General features: G+C 42.6%; 1 protein-coding gene across 2 annotated transcripts in view; it reads left to right on the top strand.

Moving 5' to 3' along the window:
• The window catches only part of BRIP1 (BRCA1 interacting helicase 1), a 211,507-nt gene that overhangs the window by 108,995 nt on the left and 75,843 nt on the right, over positions 1 to 26,669 (top strand). The window contains exons 14-19 of one of the 2 annotated variants that reach the window (XR_009759861.1): positions 4,492 to 4,604; positions 8,458 to 8,540; positions 14,906 to 15,229; positions 18,666 to 19,460; positions 21,644 to 21,719; positions 22,322 to 22,468. Coding sequence is in view for 1 of the 2 variants with exons in the window: in XM_061605052.1 (XP_061461036.1) it covers positions 4,492 to 4,604; positions 8,458 to 8,540; positions 14,906 to 15,229; positions 18,666 to 19,460; positions 21,644 to 21,719; positions 22,322 to 22,367 (1,437 nt within the window). In the remaining variant the exon portion in view is untranslated. Of the gene's footprint in view, positions 1 to 4,491; positions 4,605 to 8,457; positions 8,541 to 14,905; positions 15,230 to 18,665; positions 19,461 to 21,643; positions 21,720 to 22,321; positions 22,593 to 26,669 lie in introns of those variants that run through there. The other variant, XM_061605052.1, reaches the window with a different exon arrangement.

The raw sequence follows: 26,669 nt of genomic DNA, 5'->3' as shown, positions 1-26,669 counted from the left end.
TCTGACAGCTACAAGATGACATGGCTTGCCACAGGCCCTTCTGCTCCTCCTCGCTTGAGCTCTTTGTCTATAAAGCATGCCTGATAGCTAGGAGTATATTTCTAAGGATGAACAGGTAGAAGTAAAGGGCTGTCTTTTGACATTTTAACTAATCCCTTCTAGCCTGTGTTTTACTGCACATCTCAGATATTTGCGAGCAGGAGACGCTGGCTTTTCCACATATGCACCATGTCATGTTGAATCGGGCGTCATGGTGATGCCTGATAATGCAAGCGTATACACTGAAATGGATTCTGATTGCATTACAGTTACGTGCACTGACCTTTTACCTGTTACGAGATTCACAAGGAATGCTTTAACCCTTAACAAGCAAACACAAAAAAGTTGGGGTTTATTTTCTACTTTTCGGTTATTAAGCAGTGATACACTGTGTATCACCCTACCCCTGTTATCTAAATGAGCCATACAATTTGTATAGCCTAGGGTCAGCAACTAGAACCCCCAGGGACAAAAGCTACCCTTCTGAGAAGTGTCACTTCATTCCCCAGAGTTGTCAGCCCAGAGGCAAAAGAGCATAAGTACATAAAAAGAGCCTGCTGGATCAGGCCAATGGCCCATCTAGTCCAGCATCCTGTTCACACAGTGGCCAACCAGATCCCTGCGGAAAGCACACAGGCAGGAACGGAACACAAGAGCACTCTCCCCATCTGTGGTTTCCAGCAACTGGTGCTCTGAGGCATATTGCCTCTGACGGTGGAGGCAGAGCACAGCTATCATGGCTAGTAGCCTCCATGAGCTTGTCTAATCCTCTTTAAAAGCCCTCCAAGTTTGTGGCCATCACTGCCTCCTCTGGAGCAAGTTCAATAGCTTAACTATGCACCGCATGAAACATCTTTTCTCTGTCCTGAATCTTCCAGCATTCAGCTTCATTGGATGTCCATGAGTTCTACTGTTATGAGAGAGGAACAGAAACTTTTCTCTTTCCACTCTGTCCACTTTCTCCATGCCATGCATTATTTTATACACCTCTGTCATGTCTCTTCTTCCTCACCTTTTCTCCAAATTAAAAAGCCCCAAATGTTGTAACCCTTCCCCATAGCGGAGAGACTAACAATTATGGCCCACTTTGGAGGGTGGACAAGAAGCTGCTGCCCCATCCCTCCTCACATTAACTTTCCAAGAAGATGCTGACCAAGAGGCAGCCTGTAAAGTCCCATCATTTATTTACAGGGATTTATATCTTGCTTAGCTCAGAAAGGGCAGAGCTCTGAGATAAAGTGGGGCAGTTACTTTTGTTTGCTATTAAGAGCAAAGAAGTGAAAGACAGACCAGATCTGACCTGGGAGTCAGAGTCTAGTGGGACGTTCCTTTGCATAGGACACTTTAAATGGCTTTGGAAATGGAAATGGACTGCCTTCAAGTCGATCCTGACTTATGGCGACCCTATGAAGAGGGTTTTCATGGGAAGCAGTATTCAGAGGGGGTTTACCATTGCTTCCCTCTGAGGCTCGTCCTCCCCAGCTGACTAGGGTTTGCTCAGCTTGCCCCAGCTGCACAAGCCAGCCCCTTCCTTGTCTGCAGCTGTCTGCTGCGGGGCAACTGGGCTCCTTGGGACTATGCCACTTGCCTGTGGCTGCACAGGTGGCAGGACACATAACCCCTGAGCCACTCACTGTGGGGTGACCTTTAGCTGGCCCTTGACACCCAGGAGCCACTAGTGGGGATTTGGACTCACAGACTCTGGACTCCCAGCCAGGCTCTCCTCCCCACTGTGCTATACCAGCTGTTTTTTAAATGGCTTTAAAAGAGGATTAAGATTCATGGAGATAAGGCTGTCAGTGGCTATTAGCCAGAATGGCTATGTTCTCCTTCCACTGTCGGAGGCAGTATTGCCCCTGAATGTCAGTTGCTGGGAATCACAAGCAGGGAGAGTGTTGTTGTGCTCAGGAACTGCTTGTGGGCTTCCTATAAACATATGGGTTGGGCACTGTGAGAACAGGATGCTGAACTAGATGGGTCATTGTCCTGATCCAGCAAGCTCTTCTTATGTTGCTCTTTGATGCTTCAGTGAGGTTTGCCAAAGAGAACTTCCCACTGCTTTCTGCTGTATGTTGATTTGTGTGTGTGTGTGGTGTGTGTTTGGATTTTCAAACCCCGAAATGCTTTGAATACATAAACAGTATTGTATGGAGTCACACCATTGGTCCATTTAATCTACACTGACTGGCAGCGTCTCTCCAGGGCCTCAGGCAGACTTCCAACACTGATCATCAGAACGGAAGGCACAATTTGTTATAATGGGCCTAGAACTGGAAATTGTTTGCAAACTACTCAGGACTTGTTCTAGATAAGGCTTGCTTGGCTAACTTCAAATGTAATAGGGGAAACCTTCAGCCTCCAATCAATAAATTCTGAGTGACAGAAACAAATATTAGATCTATGAAATCAAACTGAATTTATTTTCTGGCTGTAAAGTTTGGATTTGTAAATTTGACAGGCTGTTGTTGTTTTTAAAGGGCATAGGCACATAAAATAACATAAAAAGAAAGGAATCCTTACCCAAATACAGGTTAAAAGTTACCTGTCAGAAGTGGTTAGAAGTCTGCTGTTTTATCTCTTGAAGAGTATCCTTTCAGTTGTCAGTTTTAAAAGGTTAATATAGAACAAAAGAGCATTGAAATTAACCTTCCTTTGCGTTGCTTTATGCCTTTCCAATATGCCTGTAAAACAACAGGTTTACAGAACAGAATTGCAGGACTGGGCTATTGTTGTGAACAGTCTCCTGCTTTTTCCCATTCTGACCCAAGTGCCTTCCCTGCCTTTGGAATCTGAAAGCAAGAAGGCTTGTTTCGCTTGCTGATACTCAAGATTTCTGAAAGATTCCATCTTCTGTCTGAGCAGATGTTTAAGGATGAGAGCCATCTATGATTTAGCCCATACACAAAAAGGATTCGCAAGCAGAATTGCACCCTTCCCACCCACAGGATGCACCTGTCCTGTGTCTGGGCCTATCAGATGTAGGATGTAATGGAAATATTCAAACCTTGGTTTGCACTAATCATTGTTTAGATTCCAAAACATGATTTGTGTTCCAAGTGTACAGGCAAGCTATGGTTTATGCAGTTTCCTCTTCCATGAGAATCCTCAGATGCTATCATAGACTGTCCAGCATTGTCTGAGTGTTTGCAAAGTGTTGCCATGTGAGCGGTGGGCCCAGAGATGAGACAGGCGCAAGCTGGGGTGTGTGGCTAAGCATGTTCCATTTCCCTTAGCGTGTGTGAGCTCATAACTCTTGTTTTTGTTGTTGTTATGTGCCTTCAAGCCGATTACGACTTATGGCGACCCTATGAATCAGGGCCCCCAAGAGCATCTGTCATGAACCACCCTGTTCAGATCTTGTAAGTTCAGGTCTGTGGCTTCCTTTATGGAATCAATCCATCTCTTGTTTGGCCTTCCTCTTTTTCTACTCCCCTCTGTTTTTCTCAGCATTACTGTCTTTTCCAGTGAATCATGGCTTCTCATGATGTGTCCAAAGTATGATAACCTCAGTTTCATCATTTAAGCTTCTAGTGATGGGTTCTGGTTTAATTTGTTCTAACACCCAATTATTTGCCTTTTTCACAGTCCATGGCATCTGCAAAGCTCTCCTCCAACACCACATTTCAAATGAGTTGATTTTTCTCTTATCCGCGTTTTTCACTGTCCAACCTTCACATCCATACATAGAGATTGGGAATACCATGGTCTGAATGATCCTGACTTTAGTGTTCAGTGATACATCTTTGGATTTGAGGACTTTTTCTAGTTCTCTCATAGCTGCTTTCCACAGTCCTAGCCGTCTTCTGATTTCTTGACTATTATCTCCATTTGAGATAAAAATCCATCCCTGCTTTCTTGCTATGAAAAAAAGGTGCCAACCAAAGTAGTTATCCATTTTTGGCCAGGGGGGCACTGAGGCATCTTGAGCAAGCCTGCGATCTCTGTGTACCCAGGGTTAAGGCATTGCTCAGTGAATTTCACCTCTCAGGAAGAGAGGAGAGGAAAAAATCACCATGAATAACAAGAAAAGGTTTAAAAAAAAAAGACATCAAACATTTTACCAACATGTAGAATGTTAACAGGCTGAGGACCATAACTGGCTTTCTTAGAATGCAGAACGTAAGTAGATTTAAGTTCTTTTTTGCAGACACACACACGCTTTCCAGTCTCCAGAATGATACCTTGGTGTGTGCTCATAAGCAAAGGTAAGTGTAGACTGTAGCTCTGAAGCAGTTTTCAGAATTATAAAATTAATACGTAGAGCTATTTAAGCCTGAATGAATGTATGCTGGGCTCCTTGGATTAGTTTTATTAATCATTTTGACCACAACGAATGGAGTAATTTGACAGCTTGAAAAGCCATTTTCTTGTTTCAATGACTGCTTGATAAAAGCAGGTTGTCACAGTTGAGCTTCTGCAGAGGAATTTTAAAGTATATTGCCATTTCTCCAGGTTGAGCTGAAGAGGAAATACAATGACCAACACTCAAAAGCGAGAGGGCTTTTACCAGGCAGCCAGTGGTATGAAATCCAGGCCTACAGAGCTCTCAACCAAGCACTGGGCAGGTGAGTAGAATTAGATTATTCTTAGAGACCCAGTGGTGGGGTGGGGATACAAGGTCTGAATTTGCAAACATGGCTTTCTGCGTTTAGAAGCTTCCTTTCGGGTGGGGATTAAAGGTCGGGTTTAAGCCAAAAACGTCTTGAAAAGGTCGGGCTTGAGGAGGAATCTGAAGGGAGAGGATGGCTGAACATGGTGTGCCTATTTTGCACTCGGTCTGCTATTTTGGACTGGGCCACTTCTGCTAGCCTCCTAAGCCTATTCTGTTGTTGTGAGGCTTGATACAGTCTTGTACAGTGATTCAGTGTCCCTGACACTGGAGTGAGGGAGGGGACTCCTGGAAAAAACACAGGACACCGCCTTATACGGAGTCAGGTCATTGGTCCTTCTAGCCCGGTATTGTCTGCACCAGTGGTTCCCAAACTGCTTTCCACACGGACCAGTTGAAAATTGCTCAGGGTCTTGGCGGACTACTTAATGGTTTTTCTGCCTGTTGTAGCGATTGCAACGTGGTGTGCTAAATGCTTGCTGCTTTTATTTCTCGTATACTGTATTTCGTTGAATTACAGTTTGATTTCCACAGAATTGTGTTACAATTTCAATTCCATAAAATTCCAATTGTAAGAAATAAAATACAGTTTAAGAAAGCAATAAAAACAGAATTGAAAATCAACATGATTTTTTCATGTGATGTCGGTGCCATTCCCCATCTTCAGCAACAAACCCACAGGCATGCTGCAGACCACTTGAGTGAAGCTTGCAGACTACTGGTGGTCCACAGGCCACAGTTTGGGAAACCCTGGTCTACACTGACTAACGATGGCTCTCGAGGTGTCTGACAGGGGACATTCCCATCCCCACCCAGAGATGCTGGGGATTGAACCTGGGACTTTCTGTATGCAAAGGAGATGCTCTACCACTGAGCTATGACCTTTCCCCAACCTTCCAAACAAAGTAGGAAAAAGACAAAGATGGACAGATTTTGATAAATACATAGTTTGAACAGAAAATGTAGCTGTTCAGATTTTGCCTCCTGGAATGAACAACATAATCCATAAGGAAAAAGTTACATGAAGGAGTTGCCTCTAAAATTGTTGCACTTTTTCCTAAATCCAGTCTTTCAGGGTTCCATCAAGCAGAATGGTGCCCTAAAACATCAAAAAGTCAGTTTTTTCCCACTGACGGCTAAACCCAGTAGCTCCCTCGCTTTGCTGTAAATGACTGTGAGCTATAATCTGCAACCTTGTAAACATTTGTGACCTGCATTCTCTGTGGACTAAACATCTTGTACACCAGTTAAGCTAAAACTGAAGTTTTACAGAATCGAATAACATGGCATGTTGCAAAGCAGCACTGAAGGTTTCTGACTGTAGCCTGCACCTTTCTTGCTTTCGACCCATGCCACTGGCACTGTTAAGTTTGTTTTATGTGTGGTTTTATTGTCTTATTTAGTGGGCTTGCCGAGTCTGGTGTGTGTTGTTTTGTTTATTAAAAACTTTAAAACCAGACATGCACATATCACGAGAGGATTTATTTGCCTCTGTAGAGAATATGACTATTTAGCTGAACTGTTAAATGAGAATTTTCGAAAACAAAATACACAGCTTAGCAAAATCAAGAAAAGCATCCCAGTTGCTCCTTAATTCATTCAAAGAAGGTGACTTCTTTCACCCATTACTATTCTTTATCCATAGCACCCTAATATAGAAGTAAGTGCTTTGTTAATTCAGCTAAAGAGGTGTGCACTCTAAACATAACTAGCAGCCTTGTATGGAGCGTTGCTTGGGAATTCTAAGAAACCAAAAAGTATCAGTGGATAAATATCAGTACAGTTTTGAAAGGTTCAGTCTGCCATCAAAATGGCATCCATTTGTATCCAAACAGATACAAAAATGTTCTCCTTGATCTCAGGAACCATCGTGCAAAATTTGGTTAAAATCAGTACACTTTTGAAATACTCGGTCTGCCATCTTCATTCAAAATGGCGTTCGATTTTCACCGGAAGGACCACCTCATCCTACTAATCCATGTGGAGATGGAAGATTGGAAATGTCCATCATGGGGTGGGGTTGCAGGACACCACAAGTAGGGTAGATCTGATCTTCTTGTGACCTCAATTCACATGTGTTTCCAAGGTGACACAATGTCAGAAAAACAACCTAGCTCCAAGAAATTAGTCCTATAAATCCACCTGAAATTGTAGTCTGACTGCCAAACTAAACTCTAATCAAGATTTTCAGGTACAAATCCCTGCCCGCATAAAGGACAAGAGTTATTTCACAGGTCTTATTTTGTATTCAAAAATATAAGCTAGCAAATAAAAGTGAGTTGGTTGTAGTCTAAGATGCAGCATTTTCATATTGCTGTGGAAGTAATTGAAGTAACATAAGTCCATGAAATGTGATCACCTGGGGGAGGGGGTATATGTCAGATGTTGTGCATGGCAAGGTGACAACTCTGCCATGAAATAGCAGCATTGCTTCACATGAAGGGTGTGGGATATGTCTCTAGTGGGCCTCATACGTTTATTTATCTACACAATCTCGTACTTAACTTTCATTCTGCTTGCTATTTCCCCTACTCCCCTGGTGATGAAGGCTTCACTGAAAGGCCACCTGGAGAATTTTCTGGAGGTGAACATGTTACAGGCTCTTTTGTATCAATAAGAACGTACAATCCCTCAAGAGCTGCTTCTGCACAAGCCCCTGAGGACTAGGGAATTACAGTAGGGCCCCTCTTTACGGCATTCCATTTTCCTGCGTTCCGCTGATGCGGCAGCTTTCAGTTAAGGGAAATTCCCCGTTTTAAAGCCGATTTTGCGCTTTTGCGGCATTTTCGCGAGACGCCACCCATTATAGTCAATGGGTTCCGCTTTATGGCGATTTCCGCTTTACGGCGGGGGCCTGTTCCCTAACCCACCGTATAAGCGGGGCCCTACTGTACAGTACACAAGAATCAACTAGTGGGTTGTTTCTGCAGAAATTCATAAGAGCCCTGCTGGATTCAGACCAAAGGCCTACTTAGTTCAGTATTCTGTTCTTACAGTGTCCAGCCATATGCCTCTGGGAAGTGCATAACCAGGACATGAGTGCTACAGCTTTCTCTTCATTTGTGATTCACAGTTACAGGTGTTCAGAGACCTACTGCCTCTGATACTAGAGGTAATATAGCCATATTGACTAGTAGCCATTGATAGCCTTATCCTTATTTTAAAGCCATCCCTGTTGGTTGCCATCACTGCATCTTGTAGCAATGGCCCCCAGCATGGATATGTTGATGTGAGAGTCCTGCTGAGTGCTGGTCATTGACCGTAATAAATGATTGATTGATTGAAAGTCCTGGTGAATTGTGCCTAGTGGCAGTTAAAAACCTCTGGGGTGCTAAAAGCATGATTACATTACAGATATGTGTTAGCCCTTAAAGTGCCATAAGACTCTGTGGTTATTGCTGATGGATTGTTCCTGAATGCCATTGTTCAATAAGCTCAGTAGTAGAAATGCAATCCCATCCATTGTCAACTTATAGGTGGTTAGAGATGAAACCAATATACTTCTCTTCTAACAAGTCTCTGCATATTTGTGCTTGAATATATAATAGCCTTTTTGTCCTCTCTGATTATCCCATTACAATTCTTTCCAACTTGGGTGCGAGTCCCAATTTTGATGGACTCAAACATTATGGGCATTAGATACGTAACTCCCTGATGTTGAGCTGAAGCTGTGTAAGGTTTCATGATATCTGAAATAATTTATCAGGTCAGTTTTATAGAACTTCTTCTCTTCCCCCCTTTCCCAAGAATTTTAAGAAACCCAGTAAAAGCAATTATGTTTTGTTTTCTCATCTGTTTTTCTGTTTTAGGTGTATTCGCCACAGGAGCGATTGGGGAGCACTTATTTTAGTTGATGACCGCTTCAGAAGGAACCCAAATAAATACATAGCTGGTAAGACTCATGCATACCGTTCTTGGCAGTACATGGCTTTATAGCCCGTACCCAGCCTGTCATGGCCTTGGCTTACGTAGCTCCTAATGTCGATTGATCTAAAACAGAGATAGCCAATGTGGTGCCCCTTATGCATTGTTGGATGCCAGCTTTCATCAGCCACAGCCAGTATGGCCAGTGGTCTGGGATGATGGCAGTTGTAGTCCCAACAACATCTGGAGGGTATCATGTTGGCTACCCTAGATGGTAGAGTTGAAGCTGAGGCCTTTTGCAGACCAGGCATGTGTTCAGCCTCTGAGCTATGGTCCATCTCTTGTTGGCGGTGGCTCCTCAAGATCTCAAGCAGAGGTCTTTCCTAAGGCCTGCTAATTTGATCCTTGAGATTCCTGAGACTGAACCTTGCACCTTCTGCATGCAAAACACATGCTCTGCCACTGAGCTCCCATATATAGCAGGAGCGGGGAACCTTTTTCAGCCCAAGGACCACATTCCCTCATGGGTAACGTTCTGGGGGCCTCATACCACTGATGGGTGGAGCTGGAGGTGGAGCAACAAATGTGTCTCTTACCTTTGTACGGTAGGCTATATCTCAGCCGTGCAAAATTCAGAGGCTTCTGTATACTTGCATCTCTCCATCCTCCATCCAGACGAGAAAGAGACATTACTATAGTTCATGGACAGAGTCCAACCAAGCAAAAGCGTTTGAGGTGGGCATCAGGGCGGACTGATGAGGGGTGTGGTCTGGGAAACGGGTGTGACCTGAGGAGGGTCCCGAGGACCAGATAAAGAGGCTTGGAGGGCCACATTTGGCCCCGGGCCTGAGGATCCCCACCCCTGATGTTTAGATTTCTTTCCAGTACATGTGTCTAAAATAAGTAGTGAACAAAGATAATTGTACAATGTACATTTTAGAACATCTTCTCCCATGATCGGTTTCCTATAAATATATCCCTTTCCTATGCATATATCACTTCAGTGTAGGCATTATTAGTTTGTATATTGTAAGGCAATAGGGCTCCCACAACATAAATTCTTTCGTGAGTTTTAACAGGAGTTCCCAAACTGTGGTCCGCTTACCACCAGTGGTCTGCAAGCTTACTTTGTGGCTGAAGATGGGAGATAGCACATCTATCGCATTAAATATTCATATTGATTTTTAATTACCTTTTTATTCCTTGTTTTATTTCTTACATTGTAATTTGTTATATTACAATTTGAATTCGATGGAAGACTTTTGGGGGAAGAGACGTAGCTCTGTGGTAGAGCATCTGTCTTGCCTGCGGAAGGTCCCATGTTCAATCCCTGGCATCTCCAGGTTAGGCTAGGAGAGAGCCCTGTCTGAAACTGTAGAGAGAAGCTGCCTGTCAGTGTAGACGATACTGAGTTCGGTGGGCCAGTGGTCTGACTCAGTATAAGGAAGCTTCCTATGTTCCTATGTAATATGATAAAATACAATATGAAGGAAGCAATTAAAAATACAATAAAAAACCATACAGCCTCTAGCGCAGCTCATTACATTTGCTACAACAGGCAGAATAATCATGAAATGGTCCGTCAAGACCCTCTGCAGTTTTCCTACCTGTAGCTCGGATAAGGCATTAATGGGGGACTCGTGGTTTCTGCAGAAAACAGCAACACTGCTTCTCCTCCTCTCCCCAGTAACTTCTAGATATTTCAGTACTTCTTCCATGTCATCAGCTCACTTTCCTACTGCCCTTCATGGGATGCCACTTGCCAGAGTGCTGAAACTCCAAACATGTCAACTTCAGGCTATGTGTTTTTGATTGCTAGATATTAGTAGAGAGAGGAGGGGGACCGAGGACTGCTCTTTTCAACAGTAGCTGCACACCCTCCATCATGTCTAGTTCTGGCATTTGAAAGCCTATTCCTAGGCCATACGAAGCACCATGACATTTGGAAACATCCAACATTTTGTCTCTCCTAATAATGAACTCAAGTGGTGAGTGCCAACCGAAAAGGAGCCAAAGCAAGAAGGACATATCAGCATATTATGGGGAACTCCAAAATTTGCAGAAGTAAAAAAATAAACACATAAACGCAGCCCAGTGAGGATGAAGCATGCTCAATACTTTCAGAATGACAAATGAGGGGGGGGGTGCGGGAGTGGAATGTCCTGCCTCAGCCCTTCACAGCTTATAATAGCCTAGGGGAGGGCATGGCTGGCTGGCAAGCTAGCTGGCTGGAACCCTAAACAGGCCACTCCTGTTAGGGTTGATGAACACTGTCAGACGAATAAAGAGGACAGGCTTCCCATAGACATCTGGTTGGCCATTCTGAGAACAGAATGCTGGGCTAGATGAGCCATTGGTCTGATTCAGCAGCCAGGCTCTTCTTGTGTTCTTATAACAGCTGTAACCAAAGAGACAAAAGAAAGTACTTCTTCACACACAACATAGTTAAAGAATGGAATTTACTCCCACAAGAAGTAGTGATGGCCACCAACGTGGATGGCTTCAAAAGAGGATTAGACAAATTCATGGAAGATAAGACCGTCAGTGGCTGCTAGCCATAACGTCTGTGTTCTGCTTCCACTGATGGGCAGTATGCCTCTCTACACCACTCGCTGGAAGTTGCAAGTGGGGAGAGGTGCTCTTGCGCTCAGATCCTGCTGGCAGGCTTCACATTGGGGCATCTGGTTGGCCTCTGTGAGAATGAACGCTGGACTAGATGGGCCACTGGTCTGATCCAGCAGCTCTTCTTACAAGGCAGGTTCCACTTGTTTTAGTCTATTGTGCATTGCAGTATGCTAACTAGCACATTACTATGCGAGTAGGGATGGAATCGGTTGACCGGTGCTGCTTCAAAAGCATTTCGTTGACCTAACGGGGGGTATCAATTCGAGTTTGGTCTTTGTCCACTATCCGCCGCTTTTAATATTTTTAAAGGTAGCATTTATATTTTTAAAGGAAATAGTAATAAGTGAAACCAAATATAAATGAAATTACCATTTTTAATATCAGTATTTTAGAGGCAATTTTTTATTTTTTAAAATAGCAGTGCAAGGTCGCTACATAAAAATCTTATCTGTAATGATAGAAAATAAGCGAATTAATGGAAAATTCTGTACCAAATCCGAATTGGGCGGAATTCTAGCACATCCCTGTGTGCAAGTTCCTAATTAAAGTAGCAAAGAAAAATTTGGGGGTGGGAATGCGTTTAGGCCTCCAGTTTTGCTACTGCAAATATAAAACCCACAGTTAAAAATGCAACAAGAGGTAAATAAAATATGGATCTTATGACAGATAACACTGACGTTATACCAAAGCAAGCAACCAACCCAGGTGAAATCGTTGCTGAGTATAAATTAGTAACCTGTGGTGCGCTTTAGCGAAGAGCAAACATAGGCTCTGCTTTTTTAATATTCATAATTGCTCAGCCTTATTAGCTGCTAATAAGATATCAGCTGGGCATTAGAATGACTTCTGGGTCTTAATTTTGCATCTACTTGTGTTTGCTGAGTGAGGCTAATTCATAATCAGCTTTGCTTTAAAGTGTGGAATAGCTGTGCTAAATATCCTCCAGTTTCAGTATTTTTATAGAAGTTTGGATTGTGTTAATATTCCCCTTCCTCAAGGGGGAAAAGGTCATTGTTTTCCCCTGGCGGTAGCAGCTTCCTAGATGACTGCTTCTTCTTCCAGGTTTAATCACATTGCTGATCCTGTACAACTAGGGATTGTACATCAACCACATGATGTCACAACCTTAAGAAGCTAATTGGATTAGGTGCCATGATGATGTCATTGAGGACAATGTAAATCAGCCTTCCCGAACCTGATTTCCTTTAGATGTTGGACTACAGCTCCCATTAACTCTTACAATTGGCCATGCTGGCAGGGGCTTATGGGAGCTGGCATTCAACAACATCTAGAGGGCCACCTATTGTAAATGATTTGGCAAACATTTTCTTGAGAAGTGTTGAAAAAAGTCAACAAAAAGGGGGAAGGGTTTTTCAGTGCCCCTGGAAATATGTATAGCTATTTATTTATAGCTGTGAGGAGCTTCAATTCAGCTCTGATACAGAGAGATCTCTTCGGGCAGTCCTCTTCTTAGTTCATGTTTTGGTAATTACAGCTGATAGGTTGTTCCACTCACACACTATGTAGAATAAAATGCTTTAAATATTATGCTGTGAAAAATGAAAGAGAGACAGCACCCATTCTTTCCTTTAGTGTTTCTAAGCAATATCAGGCAAGGGAAGAGATGAAGCAGGTACTGCCCTTGTCTTGTCAGTAGGTGGTGCTCAGATTCTACCTAATGAAGAGCCTTTTCCTTGTCTCAGAGAAGGTAGCAAGATGGGAAAATATAACTTGAGTCACGTTAGGTCCTTTCTCAGTCTCTCAAGAAGTTGCGGGCCACAGTACTGATCCTTAGTGACACATTTCTCATTGAAACAAGGTAATTTGCCAGAGAATGCAGCAAATGTTTATGAACTAATTATATCCAAAGATATAATTATTCTGCCCTTCGTACGGTAAGATCCAAAGATGTAATTAAGTGACTTCAGAAAATTCTATGGGTTCAGTCTTTATCAGAGTGCAGGTGCGGAAACTGTTTTTCAAAGAATCTTTTAATGAATCAGAATGGCAACAGAAAAGTGTCTTTCTTTCAAAGCATAAAACCAACAACATTTCTTCCCCTTGTAAACAGTCAAGGAACATAGGAAGCTGCCCTATAAAGAGTCAGACCATCTAATTACACCGAGTCGGTCCATCTAATTCAGTATTGTCTACAATGTCTGGCAGCAGCTCTTTCCCAGCCCTCCCTGGAGATGCCAGGGATTGAACGTGGGGCCTTCTGCTTGCAAGGCAGGTGGTCTGCCACTGAACTATGGCCGTTCATCCTCAGAAAATATGAGAGAAATAATAAATATAGCAAATTATAAGTGTGTACACATAACATTATTTTAATGCTTAATTTTTTGTGCTGTGGGTTGTTTTCCATCCTGTTTTAATTGTGATTATCTTTTAATGTTTCCATTCTTGTACACTGCACCAATAGTTTTTTCTGAAGGGTGGCCTAAAATGTTTTACATATTTTTTTAAAAGAACACTGTATGCCATAAACTATTATGGTTAATTATTTTCAGTACAGTTGTCATTCATTTGCAGTGTATTCTTCTAAAGCCCTGGTTGGCAACTGATTTTTAACATGGCTTCCACGTAGAATCTCCTTTACTGAGTTAAGGCTTAATGTCATGCCTGCCGCCTTTCTCGGTGGTCGCTATAAGAAACTTCCCTTAGAACACCATTTTTGTGTTTTTCATAAAACAGCTATAGAGGATGTTTTTTGTTATTTTACAGTGTCCTTTATACAAAGATCCTCATGAGAAATACCTGTCTGTGTTTAATTGTAGAAAAAAAATGTTACACCAAGTGAGTGAGTGCTTTTTGCTATTGGACAAGGAAAATTATATCTCAATGCATGTTTCCTTATTTGCAGCCAGGAAATTAAATGCAAAATTTGTGTCTCAACTTTGAATGATCTATGTTTGTAATGGCATAGTGCTAAACACATAAAATTATTACAGTACAGTAGTACACTGCATAAACTACCTTGAGCAGCTCCTTGAAAGTTCAGACTAAAGCCACTGACAGGGAGCCACCATCTTACTGGTTGCATCCTGGTTGCTTACTCCCACGTGTCTTGCCTTGCATAGAGGAATGAGCAACTGTGTTGCATAAGGTCAGAACCCTCACAGAAGCTTTGTAGTGCTTCACACCGGAAAAAAAGGTTTAAGGAGTCCTTTGAGCATCTCTCTGAGTGAGTAGCTGAGGTGCTTAATAACAGGGAGGGGGTTCTCCCAAAGCGTCTCTTGCTGTGACATCTGGAGAGAACAGAGAGTTAAATGAAGATTCTTTGCCAGGATCTTGGTTCATGTGTAAGAAACCAGGGAAGGTGCATCAAGAGGAGGGAACCTTGAGATCAGAGGCTATGTTGGGGCCATACGGGAAATTAACTGAACTCAGATCCCAAGCAGCCGGTTGCCTTCTCCTGTTCTATTGTGTCCTGGCCTTGGGAAATTGTCTTGTAACTCTTTAATTGCCATCACAAATAATTCAAAACTAGCAAGGTTGAATTTGTAATTCTAGTGCAAGGAGAAAAAAAGCAACAACCCAGTCCTTATAATGTGTTGAATATGTACATCCTGATAATATTGGTTTGTATCCAACTACATCCAACTCAGAGTAGCCCTGTTGGAATTAATGAACCTAAGTTAGTCATGTCTGTTAGCTGCAGTAGGTATATGCTGAACAGTGGATACAACCCAAAATGTCTTCCCTGTCTTACTATGTAATAATAATGTAGTAAAAATCTATCCATGACCACCTACATCTTTCCCAAAGGATTATCGAAATGGATTCGCCAGCAAGTCCAGCACCATGAAGACTTTGATCACGCTCTTAATTCTTTAGATACATTTGCCAAAACAAATCAGAAGAGCACAGATTCTTCAGCTCAGGACAGCAACAGACCTGTGCTCAGGCCTTCAAGTTCAAGAGATCTGTCATCAAGCTCTTTCCTGGAGGCAACTCTTCATCCATCACCAGATGTTACTGTTGAAAGAGAAGCGCATGATTTAGCCCTGGAAACACTTTCTGCTACAGACGGCATCGCCGTTAATCCAGCACCATCCAGTCAGCCATGTAACATCTTCGCACATGAAAAAAGTAGGTCTTCCTGAGATTTTTCTTTTAACTTTTTAGCATTTTCCTGAAATATTTCTGGACAGCTCACTGTTATTAGCAATTGCCTTCCACGCACATCTCAAGGCGATGTACAGAATACAATAAAAACAGTTAAAACAACACAGAAAACAGCAGATAAATTTAAAAACAATACATAATAGACACCCATGGTGGAGACTTATTTGTCCAGCTGGGAAGGCATGTTGGAACAAAAAATGCAGGTAGTGAACACGTGCCATATCGCTAAAGTTGGCTTCATCTTTTTTTTGCTTGAGGAACCACCAGACAATGTAAGAAGTTGTCCTATATATTAGGTCCAACTGTTTATCCGTCTAGCAGAGTATTGTGTCTGTCTGAAAAGCAGAAGATGGCTTGTGGTCTGCCGGTGAACCACTGGCCAATTTCTGATGGATACCAAGTATATTCTGGTTACTGAGACTCTTGGTCTGATCCAGCAATATACAGGCAAACCCCGCTTAACATCACTTCACTTAACGTCGGCCCGCTATAACGTACATGCTGCATACGTCCCCATACCTCGCAATAACGTACACTTCATTGGCATGATGCTGCTGCCATCTAGTGGTGATTGTGTGCAGTACAAGTGAAGACAATTGATTCCCTTAAAGTTTATTTTCGCTTAAAGTATACTCTCTGGTCCCGTTGCGAACGTTAAAGCGGGGTATGCCTGTACTACTAATGCACAAAGAGGAAGATGTTTATAGCAGTTTGTGCTGTTTGTTCTTCTCATTTCCTGTTGTGAGTGGTAACGGCAATTCAGAGTCTCAGGCAGAGAGAGGACATTCCCCCTCACCTGCTATGTGATCCTTCCCCCCTCTCCTTTTAAAAAGTTTTTTTTTTAATCCTTCAAGCTCCAGGCTGTCTCTTAAATTCAGAGAGAGCATGATGGGACCCTGCCCTTTACCATTAGGGTTTGTGAATCTCATCACTGGATGCTATCTGATCTTTTCAACTGGAGATGCCTGGGATTGAACCTGGAACTTTCTGCATGCAAAGCAGACGTTCCCCCACTGATGAACCATGGGTGGAGTTTCATGGAGTGCCCTGGAGCTTCATAGAGCGCCCTGCACATTTACCGAGGCATTGAACCTCACTTCTCCTCATGGTATCTTCTTTTGTCCACTACACTTGTGTATATTTGTGTGTGCACACGTATGTGAACACATTTAGCCACACACATGGGTCTCTTCTTCAGTGAAAGGAAAGGATTAAGCATATTTTAACAGAGTGCTGTTTGGTTCAATAGTTCCTCCCCACCCCTCTCAGTTGTGTATAAGTTTAACATAGGCGGATATATTATTTTCTGTTAACCAGTCCAGTCATTGGAAAACTAGTAACCTACACATCCTGTGGCACAATTTTGGGGGAAGGAAAGTCACTACATTATACAATTATTCTGCGAATAAAACACTAAAAGGTTTGTGTATTGCTAATAGTATGGTAGCCATTGCATAGAATACCGTTGCATAAAGCAATTAGAGTTCTTCTAATCTGACCCTATAATTCTAACTATAACTCAGGGGCTTCTGTGGACATTACTTTTATCCAAAAACAGGAGCACCTATGCATACGTGGAACACCCTTGTCCGCAAGGGCTTCTCTGTCCACTTTTAAGTTGACGGCCTGCCCCCTTTCCTCACAGTAATTGAATGCACTCTTGTCTCTCATCTGTACCAGGAGTCCCTGTGCTCCCAGAGGACTGTTAGGTTGGCACTAATGTATATAGAACTGGAAGGTACTTCTTTCTTTCTGAAGTATAGAGGCTGGTGACAAGAGAGTGCCTTTCCATTGGTGGCTTCCTCTCTGTGGAATGCTCTCCCCAAATAGACTTGCCTGGTGCCTGCTTTAATGGCTTTTTGGCACCAGGCGCCTTCCTCTTCTCCCGGGCCTTTGAATAATTTTTAACATTTTTTAATAGTTTGTTACTTTGCCATCATTCATTTCTGTCTTGGTTTATCTCATGGTGATGGGTTTTTTATGGTAGGGCTTTGTTTGTTTTCGATATACTTATGCTGCGGTTCAAGTTGTTTTTATCGCGGATCAGTTTTGCTTTGTTCCTTAATGGTTGTGCTGATCCATATTGGATGTTTTTGAGTAGAGGCTTTGGCATGAGGTGACTAAATAAATAAATACAATGTCAGTTAGGCAGACAAGGCAGGGTAGAGAAAAGAAGCCAGAATTGGGTAATGAGGTCCCAGTTAAGTGAAACAAAGCATAATAGTTCGCTGAGAATGTGTGCCTCTCTTTTCCCACAAAGAGTTTAATCTAGCTCAGTGGTTCCTAAATTGTGGTCTGTGGACCACCAGTGGTCCACGAGCTTCGTTCCCATGGTCCACAACATATCCGCATATTGATTTTTAGTAGTATTTTTATTGCTTCTTTTATTGCATTTTATTTTATTGTATTACAACTTGAGTTCTATGGAATGCAAATTGTAATGCATTAAAATATGATATAAGAAGCAAAAGAAGCAATAAAATACAATTAAAAACCATACAACATCTAGCACAGGGCATTATAATTGATGCAACAGGCAGAAAAATCATTAAGTGCTCTGCCAAGATCATCAGCAATTTTCATGTGGTCCGTGGAGGGGGAATTTTGGGAAGGAATGATCTAGCTCATGGGTTTTGCAATGGAGGGACCTCGGTTGCTTTGGAAAACTAATCAGGGATTCATTAGTAAGAAAATCCAGAAAGGGAGACTATCCTTGCAGTGTGCAGCCACAGGGGGAGAGTAGGGTGATTTCTTGGATATTCTCTGTTTAAGTGAGGCAACACTGAGGCCCAAAAGGCATGACCAGAGCTTCTCATGAACTGAGTGTGCCCTAGAACAGTGGTTCCCAAACCTCCCCCCTCCCATGGACCACTTGAAAATAGCTGAGAGTTTTGGTGGACCACTTGATAATTTTTCTGCCTGTTGTAGCAATTGTAATATACTGTGCTAGATGAGGTATGATTTTAATTGTATTTTTACAGGCAGGCCACAGACCATCTGAATGAAGCTCATGGGCTACAGTTTGGGAACCCCTTCCCTAGAACATGCCACAGAATCCTTGGCAATGTGCAGGGATTCCATGACTAACAAATTGGTGTGGAAGAGGTTTCCCGAACAGAGAAAACCACTGATCTAGTTAATTCTGGAACAGGATGGGGGACCTGTTGCTTTCCATATGTTATGGACTGCAACCTGCATCATCCCTGACCATTGGCCATGCTGGCTGGGGTTGATGGGCGTTGGAGTCCAGCAACATCTGGTGTGCCACAGGTTCCCCACTCCTGCTCTACAAACTGAACAACATATTCTGATGTGCACGTGCTGCCCTAGAAATAATGACAAACATTAATTATTGCCTAATTCTGTTTACCTGTTATCCTTCCTCCCACTTCCCTTACAGAACTTCAGCCATTTTACCAGGCTTTAACGGACTTCAAGCCCCAAAGCTTGACTACTGAAAACAAGAGGGAGAAAGCAAAGAGTCAGCTCACCTCTGGCAATATTAAACGATATTTCAGTAAATCATTGACTTCAACGCCTCTGCCTGCTCTGAATAAGAAAGATCTCTCGAAAGCAAAAGGCCAGCCACAGGGGCCAGTGGCTGAAAGTACGCAGCTGGTTGCAAAGGGACCCCAGCAGGATATGTCCTTGTTTGAGGAGCACAGGCCAAGTGGACTATTACTACAGCAAGAACTGATGAGCTATTCTGCTGGAAGGGTCATTGGCTCAGTCATTCAAGAAAATCCTAATGAACAGCAGCTTTGTGCTCATGAGGACAGAAGGGAGGTGGCATTTTCTCCAGTGAGAAGAAACATGGAACTTCCAATGTCAGTTATAGCTGCCGAAACAGATGCTGATGATGACAGTATCTATTTCACACCTGAACTTTTTGACAATGTTGAGTCAGCAGAACAAAAACATGAGTTGTCAGCTCACTCTCGCACTGAGACTGGGACCTTATTTGAAACGGCAGTCTCTGTTACAGTTAAAGAGCTTTGTGAAACCAGTACTCGAAGCCCAGTAGATGCAGCGGTCAATGTTGAAACTGATACCACTGCGAATGCAGAGGGGCCTGGAGTCGTGCAGAGCAGTCTGAGTAATGGAGGTGCAGTCAGAGCAGCTGGATGTAGTACTAGCATAGGTGAAGTTGAGCAGGAGTCCAAGAGAAAGAAACGTTCCAGATCCGAGAACAAAGGTGTGTCCATTGTCCAGTTTAATGATCAGTAAAAGCAAGCAAGCAAACAACAAAACTCAGGAATGAGTTGTAGTTCAGCCAGAAATCATGAAACTGTAATTTGTAGCTTACATCAGGGATGAGGTTCAGCAAATCAGATTTTCAGAAAACCAGAACGATGAAAACAATACTTAAGTAAGTCTCGTCTAATGCTAACTGAAAAAAGTTAGGGTTGTATCCAGCGTTAGTCCTCCTCAGAGTAGACCCATTAAAGTTAGTAGGCATGACTAATTTAGGTTTATTGATTTCAGTGGGTCTGCTCTGAGTAGAACTTAGTTGTATGCAACCCAGGCGCCTTACGTCTTACGTTGAATGCAAACTGTGTGGCAGATGTCTTCTTGCTGCAAGGTTCCCTACCCCTGCAACTAGGAACTGTAGTGGAGGCAGGGAAACAGCCAACATGACAGCAACATATCATGTGTTTCCATTTCAACATAATACAGGGGAGAGAAGAGGAGGTGGGGCCCTTGGCTGTTGGTGGTCAGCATACATCATATCATTCTAGCCCAACCACAGATATGTGGTGATTTCCGTGATTACTACCACATGGTGCAGTTGGTATAGATTTTGGAGTCCTGTTCAGATTTAGCACTCTGGGGAAGATCTCCTGTATCCCTTCCGCAAGTGTAGTTAGCAAATTAATTTGCTGCCCTACATTTATTCGACTGCGCTGTATCACTGCTGTTCCTAGAAAGAGCTGGGTTTTTTAATTAAGCAGTCAGGAAAGATGACCTTCTCAAATTAATGTGATACAGCCTGGTTCATTTGTTATGTCTCTTCTGCAACAAAGGGGAGAGTTGAGTCTTGTACAGGTATAGGACCCTCCCTAAAATGCTACACCTGAATAAGCTGTGTTTGGGGGAGGGGTATTGAACAGGACCAATGCAAAGTTTGCTTTGCATCTAGTGGGGAGGTGGGGAATGGCTATAAATCCTAGTGGTCCACTGAAGCACGGTGGCCACACAGAGTCACCACTATGTGTTGGCTTTTTTGGACATCCCGATTTCATACGGACCTTGCTAGGAGGTAACTTCAGAAGCTGCCAGAGGATTGGGAATAAATGGTCCAAAATGTGTTGCTTGTCTGGAAAAGTCTCTATGTGTAATTTCTGCTTTAATGCATCCTCAGACGTAGGGAACCTTTGGCCCTCCAGCTGTTGCTGAACTGCAACCCCATCATCCCTTGCCATTGACCATGATGGGAGCTGTAGTTCAGCAACATCTGGAAGGCCAAAGATTCCCAGCACCTGTGCAAGATGGACCAGAACATGGGGGTATAAACACATCAATATCAATTTTATCACTTCTTAAACCTGCTTAGCATGCACTTTTTCTAAAAAAACAACCAAGGAGGGCAGAGTGGAAGCCTTGAGGATGTGTGCAGTTTTGTTAGGAAAATATGCAGGGTAAATCAGCAATTGTGTTTCCCAGAAGAAGCATGTGAAATATGAATGACAATTGTACGTCCTTAAATGTCTCAGGAAATTGTGGCCAAATCAGGACTTATTGACAGAGAAACGTGTATCTGTTCACCCTTGCTGGGTTATATTCAACTAAGTTCTACTCTGAGTAGGCCCATTGAAATTAATGAACCTTAAGTTAGCTATGTCTGTTAACTTCAGTGGGTCTACTTTGAGTAGGACTAGCATTAGACACAAACCACTCATTTTAGAATTCTTTGTTATGTCTGTTGCATATATGTACATATAAATTTAGAATCAGTGATATGTTTTCAAACACTGTTAAAGTCTTCCTTTCTATCATGTTCTTTGATGTTAGCATACAAAATGCTTGTTGATTATTGTATTATTGTATTTTTCTGCTGTTCACCGCCCAGAGAGCTATTGCTAGTCGAGCGGGATATAAGCCTAATAAATAAATAATAATAGAGCACTTTCCTTCTAAATCTTGATGAAATAAATCAAATCACACTGACCAGAAAACTTTATTATTTTTCTTTTCTTTTTTGTAAAATGTATATTTTGGGATATGGATAATATGTTGTTTTGTTAAGAATCTGAACCAAGTTAGTTTGAATAGTGGAAATACATTCTAATTTTAATAATCATGGGAATGCCTAAGTAAATCATTGATTTTCAGTCATACTGATTGCAAAATAATAATGAAATCCTAAATTTATTGAAGGACTGAAAGTGCAGAGAATATACAAACGAAGAATCAGGAAACCATCTAGTAAGGGAGGTGGCCACATCACTGACAGGTAAAGTTGGAAATAATTTGTAGAATTTTAAAGTAATTTTTAATGGTAATCCAGTTGGAATCAGGTTTATTAACAAGTGAGTGATGTTCTTCAGGTAATGCTCCTATGACGTTGCCTGATCAACATGGAATCCATTGGAAAATGGCTTCATCCTGTGCTGTTTAGTAATATTGAAAGTCTGATGTTCATGTGGTAGAAGTCCATGGTACAGTTCCGGTGGAAGCTAGTCCATTAGGGCAAATGGGGCACTGCCCCACCAAGTCCAGCCCCCAGCTACCCCTTCCTACCTGTCTCCTTCCTTACAACTAGTCTAGAAGGTTGCACTGGCTATCAGCCGCCGCCGCCTCAATCTCAGTGTTGCCATTGTAGAACTCGGCAAGGGGGAGGATGGGAACAAACAGAATTCGGTGGCTCTGCCTGCCATGAGCTCCAGTTCCATCTGCTGTTGGCCTCCCTGCTTTCCATCCTACCAGTCCCAATGGGCACCAGCCTCCATTGCGTAGTTCCTCCCTAATTATGAATTGCTAGTTTCTGGGAGGGGTAGCATTGGTATGGAAAGGAGCCATGGCATGAGATTCTCCCATATGGCCTTGAATTTTCAGCTTCGGAAGGAACTGTGCTATGGTGGGCACTTCTTTTACCGCTTAAGGGCACCAGAAGAGAGGGAGCAGCATGCTCGGCACCTTGCAAAAATCTGTCCCGGGTTTACGCGCAGGGATCTGGTGCAAAGAGCAGCTGAAGATTAGCTGGTAAGTGTTTAGGACTGTTTATTATTTTGCTTTTGATGAAAACAGATACCCAACTAAAATAGTTCCATTCATGTACCTTAGAAACAGCCAGATGCATATGTCTATAGCTATACCCCTTAGTGACTGCTCCTTTCCTTTTGTTGTTTCATGATCCTTACAATTAAACAAGAGTGCTCTCTTGACTATACTGTATGTGCTTAAGAACACCAATGCTATGAAGGCCTGGTTCTTATGTTATTCCTGCAGGGTAAGCAGGAACCATGGGATAGGTTCCCCCTTCATGGACCAGGGCTTCTCACTTTACATGGCAGTGCAGTGGCTTCTACCCCAGTAGGTGATTTAAAGAGACATTCTTGTTCATTGCCTCACAAGCATGGGACTCAACTTCCCCCCAAAGACTAGTTGTAGTCTTAGGCTGGGTATTTTCTGACTAGAAGATTTCCTTGGTTGGTATTGGGGTTTTCCTGGCTATGGTTAGACAAATATGAGGGCAATTCTCATTCATGTTAGTATACAATATTTTATATTTGAATGGGTATTTCATAGAATTGATTTTATCCTGTGTTTATTGGAAGTGGTGTTATCAGCCCTGAGCAAAGCATCTCCTGAAGAGTCACTTGTGTTCCATTCAGTTGTCCCGTTCAGAGGCAAACACGTTTCAGTAAAGCTTTCTCGTTTTATTAAAGTTACATCAACCTTAAAGGCCTGATTCAGCTATCTATGATTTCTAGGAACTATTACCCTGCCTGACCCTGACTAACCTACTCTCCAGTTGCAGACTCAGCTGTTGACTCAGCACCCCTTCCTTGTCTCCACCTACTTAAATAGGTTTCCCTTTCATGCGCAAATGTTTGCTCCTACGAAGTGCCAGCCGTTGCTCTTCGCGCCTCTGAATCCTGCGAGAGCAGGGGGAGAGGGGCTGGACCTCAACTTCCTCCTCCAACTGAGGGGGGTGGCCATCTGGGCAGGCATGGGAAACGGCTGGATGTCCGACTGGGAATCTGCCAACTGGTCAGGCGTCTCCTCCGCTGCTGGAGCAGGGAGCGTGCCCTCAACAGCGTCCTCTGACAGCTCCCCCTGCGTTCCCACAGGGGAAGCTGGAAGCTGGGGAATCTGCAAGACCTCCCTCAATCCCTCGCTCAAGTCCTCAAAGTCAGAGTCCTCCTCCTGCCAGCCCTCCCCCCTGACCTGGATCACAACATCAGTAAACGAGTGGGCTAGGCCAAATATATTCCATGTTACATACAATAAATAATAATAATTTATTATTTTGTATACTGCTTACATGCCAAAATGGCTTCTAAGCGGTTTACAACTATAAAATCAATTGTAAAATTCATACATAATTAAAATACAAAATAAGAATTCCATCACAGCATTAAGATATCCTTAATTAAAATATATAATAAGACAAGCCAGTTAAAAAGCATTATTTCAGTTGGCATGCTTTCTAACTGGCTCCATTTATTATATATTTTTTGTTTAAAAAACAGTTACAACAATAAGATCAAATGTTCAAGTTCAGGGGAATGCTTGACTAAACAGGTTTCTCTTCAGGAGCCGATGGAATGCCAATACTGATGGTGCCTCTCGTGTATCAGCAGGAAGGGCATTCCGCAGCACTTCTGGCACCAGTGGAAACGCCTGCCCTCTGGCAATGGCAGAATTAGCTGATTAGCTGATTGTAATGTCCATACCAAGCAGCAGAGGAGAAGATGAAACATGGATATCATTTTAGGCCTATAAAAGGAGGAGAGGGAGCAGCCTTTTTTTGGTGGCACCCAAGCATCTAATTGCAGGCAGAGAATGGTCAAGAGCTAAAGAGGTTAAGGAAGGCTGGAATTTGTTTATCAGTTGAAATTACCAAGCAGAACTTTGATTGTAGGCTTTTCATAATCATAATAAGCAAAATTCCAATAGATCTTAATAGGTGAAGAACTACACCCCCTTCAGCTTGTGAAACCTCATTAAAACAGTGAACAGCTGAGCATAAACTGCTTTCTGTATAAGGCATTCATGCTGGGCAAGTCATTTTTTAAAATATGATACTTTTAAAAATTACCGATGTATGTAAGTTTCCAAGCAATAAAATATTGATCCAAATGGGCTTGTGCTTTCACAACAATGACTATGGTCAATGTTGAAACTGATACCACTGCGAATGCAGAGGGGCCTGGAGTCGTGCAGAGCAGTCTGAGTAATGGAGGTGCAGTCAGAGCAGCTGGATGTAGTACTAGCATAGGTGAAGTTGAGCAGGAGTCCAAGAGAAAGAAACGTTCCAGATCCGAGAACAAAGGTGTGTCCATTGTCCAGTTTAATGATCAGTAAAAGCAAGCAAGCAAACAACAAAACTCAGGAATGAGTTGTAGTTCAGCCAGAAATCATGAAACTGTAATTTGTAGCTTACATCAGGGATGAGGTTCAGCAAATCAGATTTTCAGAAAACCAGAACGATGAAAACAATACTTAAGTAAGTCTCGTCTAATGCTAACTGAAAAAAGTTAGGGTTGTATCCAGTGTTAGTCCTCCTCAGAGTAGACCCATTAAAGTTAGTAGGCATGACTAATTTAGGTTTATTGATTTCAGTGGGTCTGCTCTGAGTAGAACTTAGTTGTATGCAACCCAGGCGCCTTACGTCTTACGTTGAATGCAAACTGTGTGGCAGATGTCTTCTTGCTGCAAGGTTCCCTACCCCTGCAACTAGGAACTGTAGTGGAGGCAGGGAAACAGCCAACATGACAGCAACATATCATGTGTTTCCATTTCAACATAATACAGGGGAGAGAAGAGGAGGTGGGGCCCTTGGCTGTTGGTGGTCAGCATACATCATATCATTCTAGCCCAACCACAGATATGTGGTGATTTCCGTGATTACTACCACATGGTGCAGTTGGTATAGATTTTGGAGTCCTGTTCAGATTTAGCACTCTGGGGAAGATCTCCTGTATCCCTTCCGCAAGTGTAGTTAGCAAATTAATTTGCTGCCCTACATTTATTCGACTGCGCTGTATCACTGCTGTTCCTAGAAAGAGCTGGGTTTTTTAATTAAGCAGTCAGGGAAGATGACCTTCTCAAATTAACGTGATACAGCCTGGTTCATTTGTTATGTCTCTTCTGCAACAAAGGGGAGAGTTGAGTCTTGTACAGGTATAGGACCCTCCCTAAAATGCTACACCTGAATAAGCTGTGTTTGGGGGAGGGGTATTGAACAGGACCAATGCAAAGTTTGCTTTGCATCTAGTGGGGAGGTGGGGAATGGCTATAAATCCTAGTGGTCCACTGAAGCACGGTGGCCACACAGAGTCACCACTATGTGTTGGCTTTTTTGGACATCCCGATTTCATACGGACCTTGCTAGGAGGTAACTTCAGAAGCTGCCAGAGGATTGGGAATAAATGGTCCAAAATGTGTTGCTTGTCTGGAAAAGTCTCTATGTGTAATTTCTGCTTTAATGCATCCTCAGACGTAGGGAACCTTTGGCCCTCCAGCTGTTGCTGAACTGCAACCCCATCATCCCTTGCCATTGACCATGATGGGAGCTGTAGTTCAGCAACATCTGGAAGGCCAAAGATTCCCAGCACCTGTGCAAGATGGACCAGAACATGGGGGTATAAACACATCAATATCAATTTTATCACTTCTTAAACCTGCTTAGCATGCACTTTTTCTAAAAAAACAACCAAGGAGGGCAGAGTGGAAGCCTTGAGGATGTGTGCAGTTTTGTTAGGAAAATATGCAGGGTAAATCAGCAATTGTGTTTCCCAGAAGAAGCATGTGAAATATGAATGACAATTGTACGTCCTTAAATGTCTCAGGAAATTGTGGCCAAATCAGGACTTACTGACAGAGAAACGTGTATCTGTTCACCCTTGCTGGGTTATATTCAACTAAGTTCTACTCTGAGTAGGCCCATTGAAATTAATGAACCTTAAGTTAGCTATGTCTGTTAACTTCAGTGGGTCTACTTTGAGTAGGACTAGCATTAGACACAAACCACTCATTTTAGAATTCTTTGTTATGTCTGTTGCATATATGTACATATAAATTTAGAATCAGTGATATGTTTTCAAACACTGTTAAAGTCTTCCTTTCTATCATGTTCTTTGATGTTAGCATACAAAATGCTTGTTGATTATTGTATTTTTCTGCTGTTCACCGCCCAGAGAGCTATTGCTAGTCGAGCGGGATATAAGCCTAATAA

The sequence above is a fragment of the Rhineura floridana genome, chromosome 21, assembly GCF_030035675.1.
Source record: "Rhineura floridana isolate rRhiFlo1 chromosome 21, rRhiFlo1.hap2, whole genome shotgun sequence".
Taxonomy (NCBI): Eukaryota; Metazoa; Chordata; class Lepidosauria; order Squamata; family Rhineuridae; genus Rhineura; species Rhineura floridana.
The sequence above is the reverse complement of the archived record's forward strand: the minus strand, read 5'-3'. Positions and strand labels throughout refer to the sequence as shown.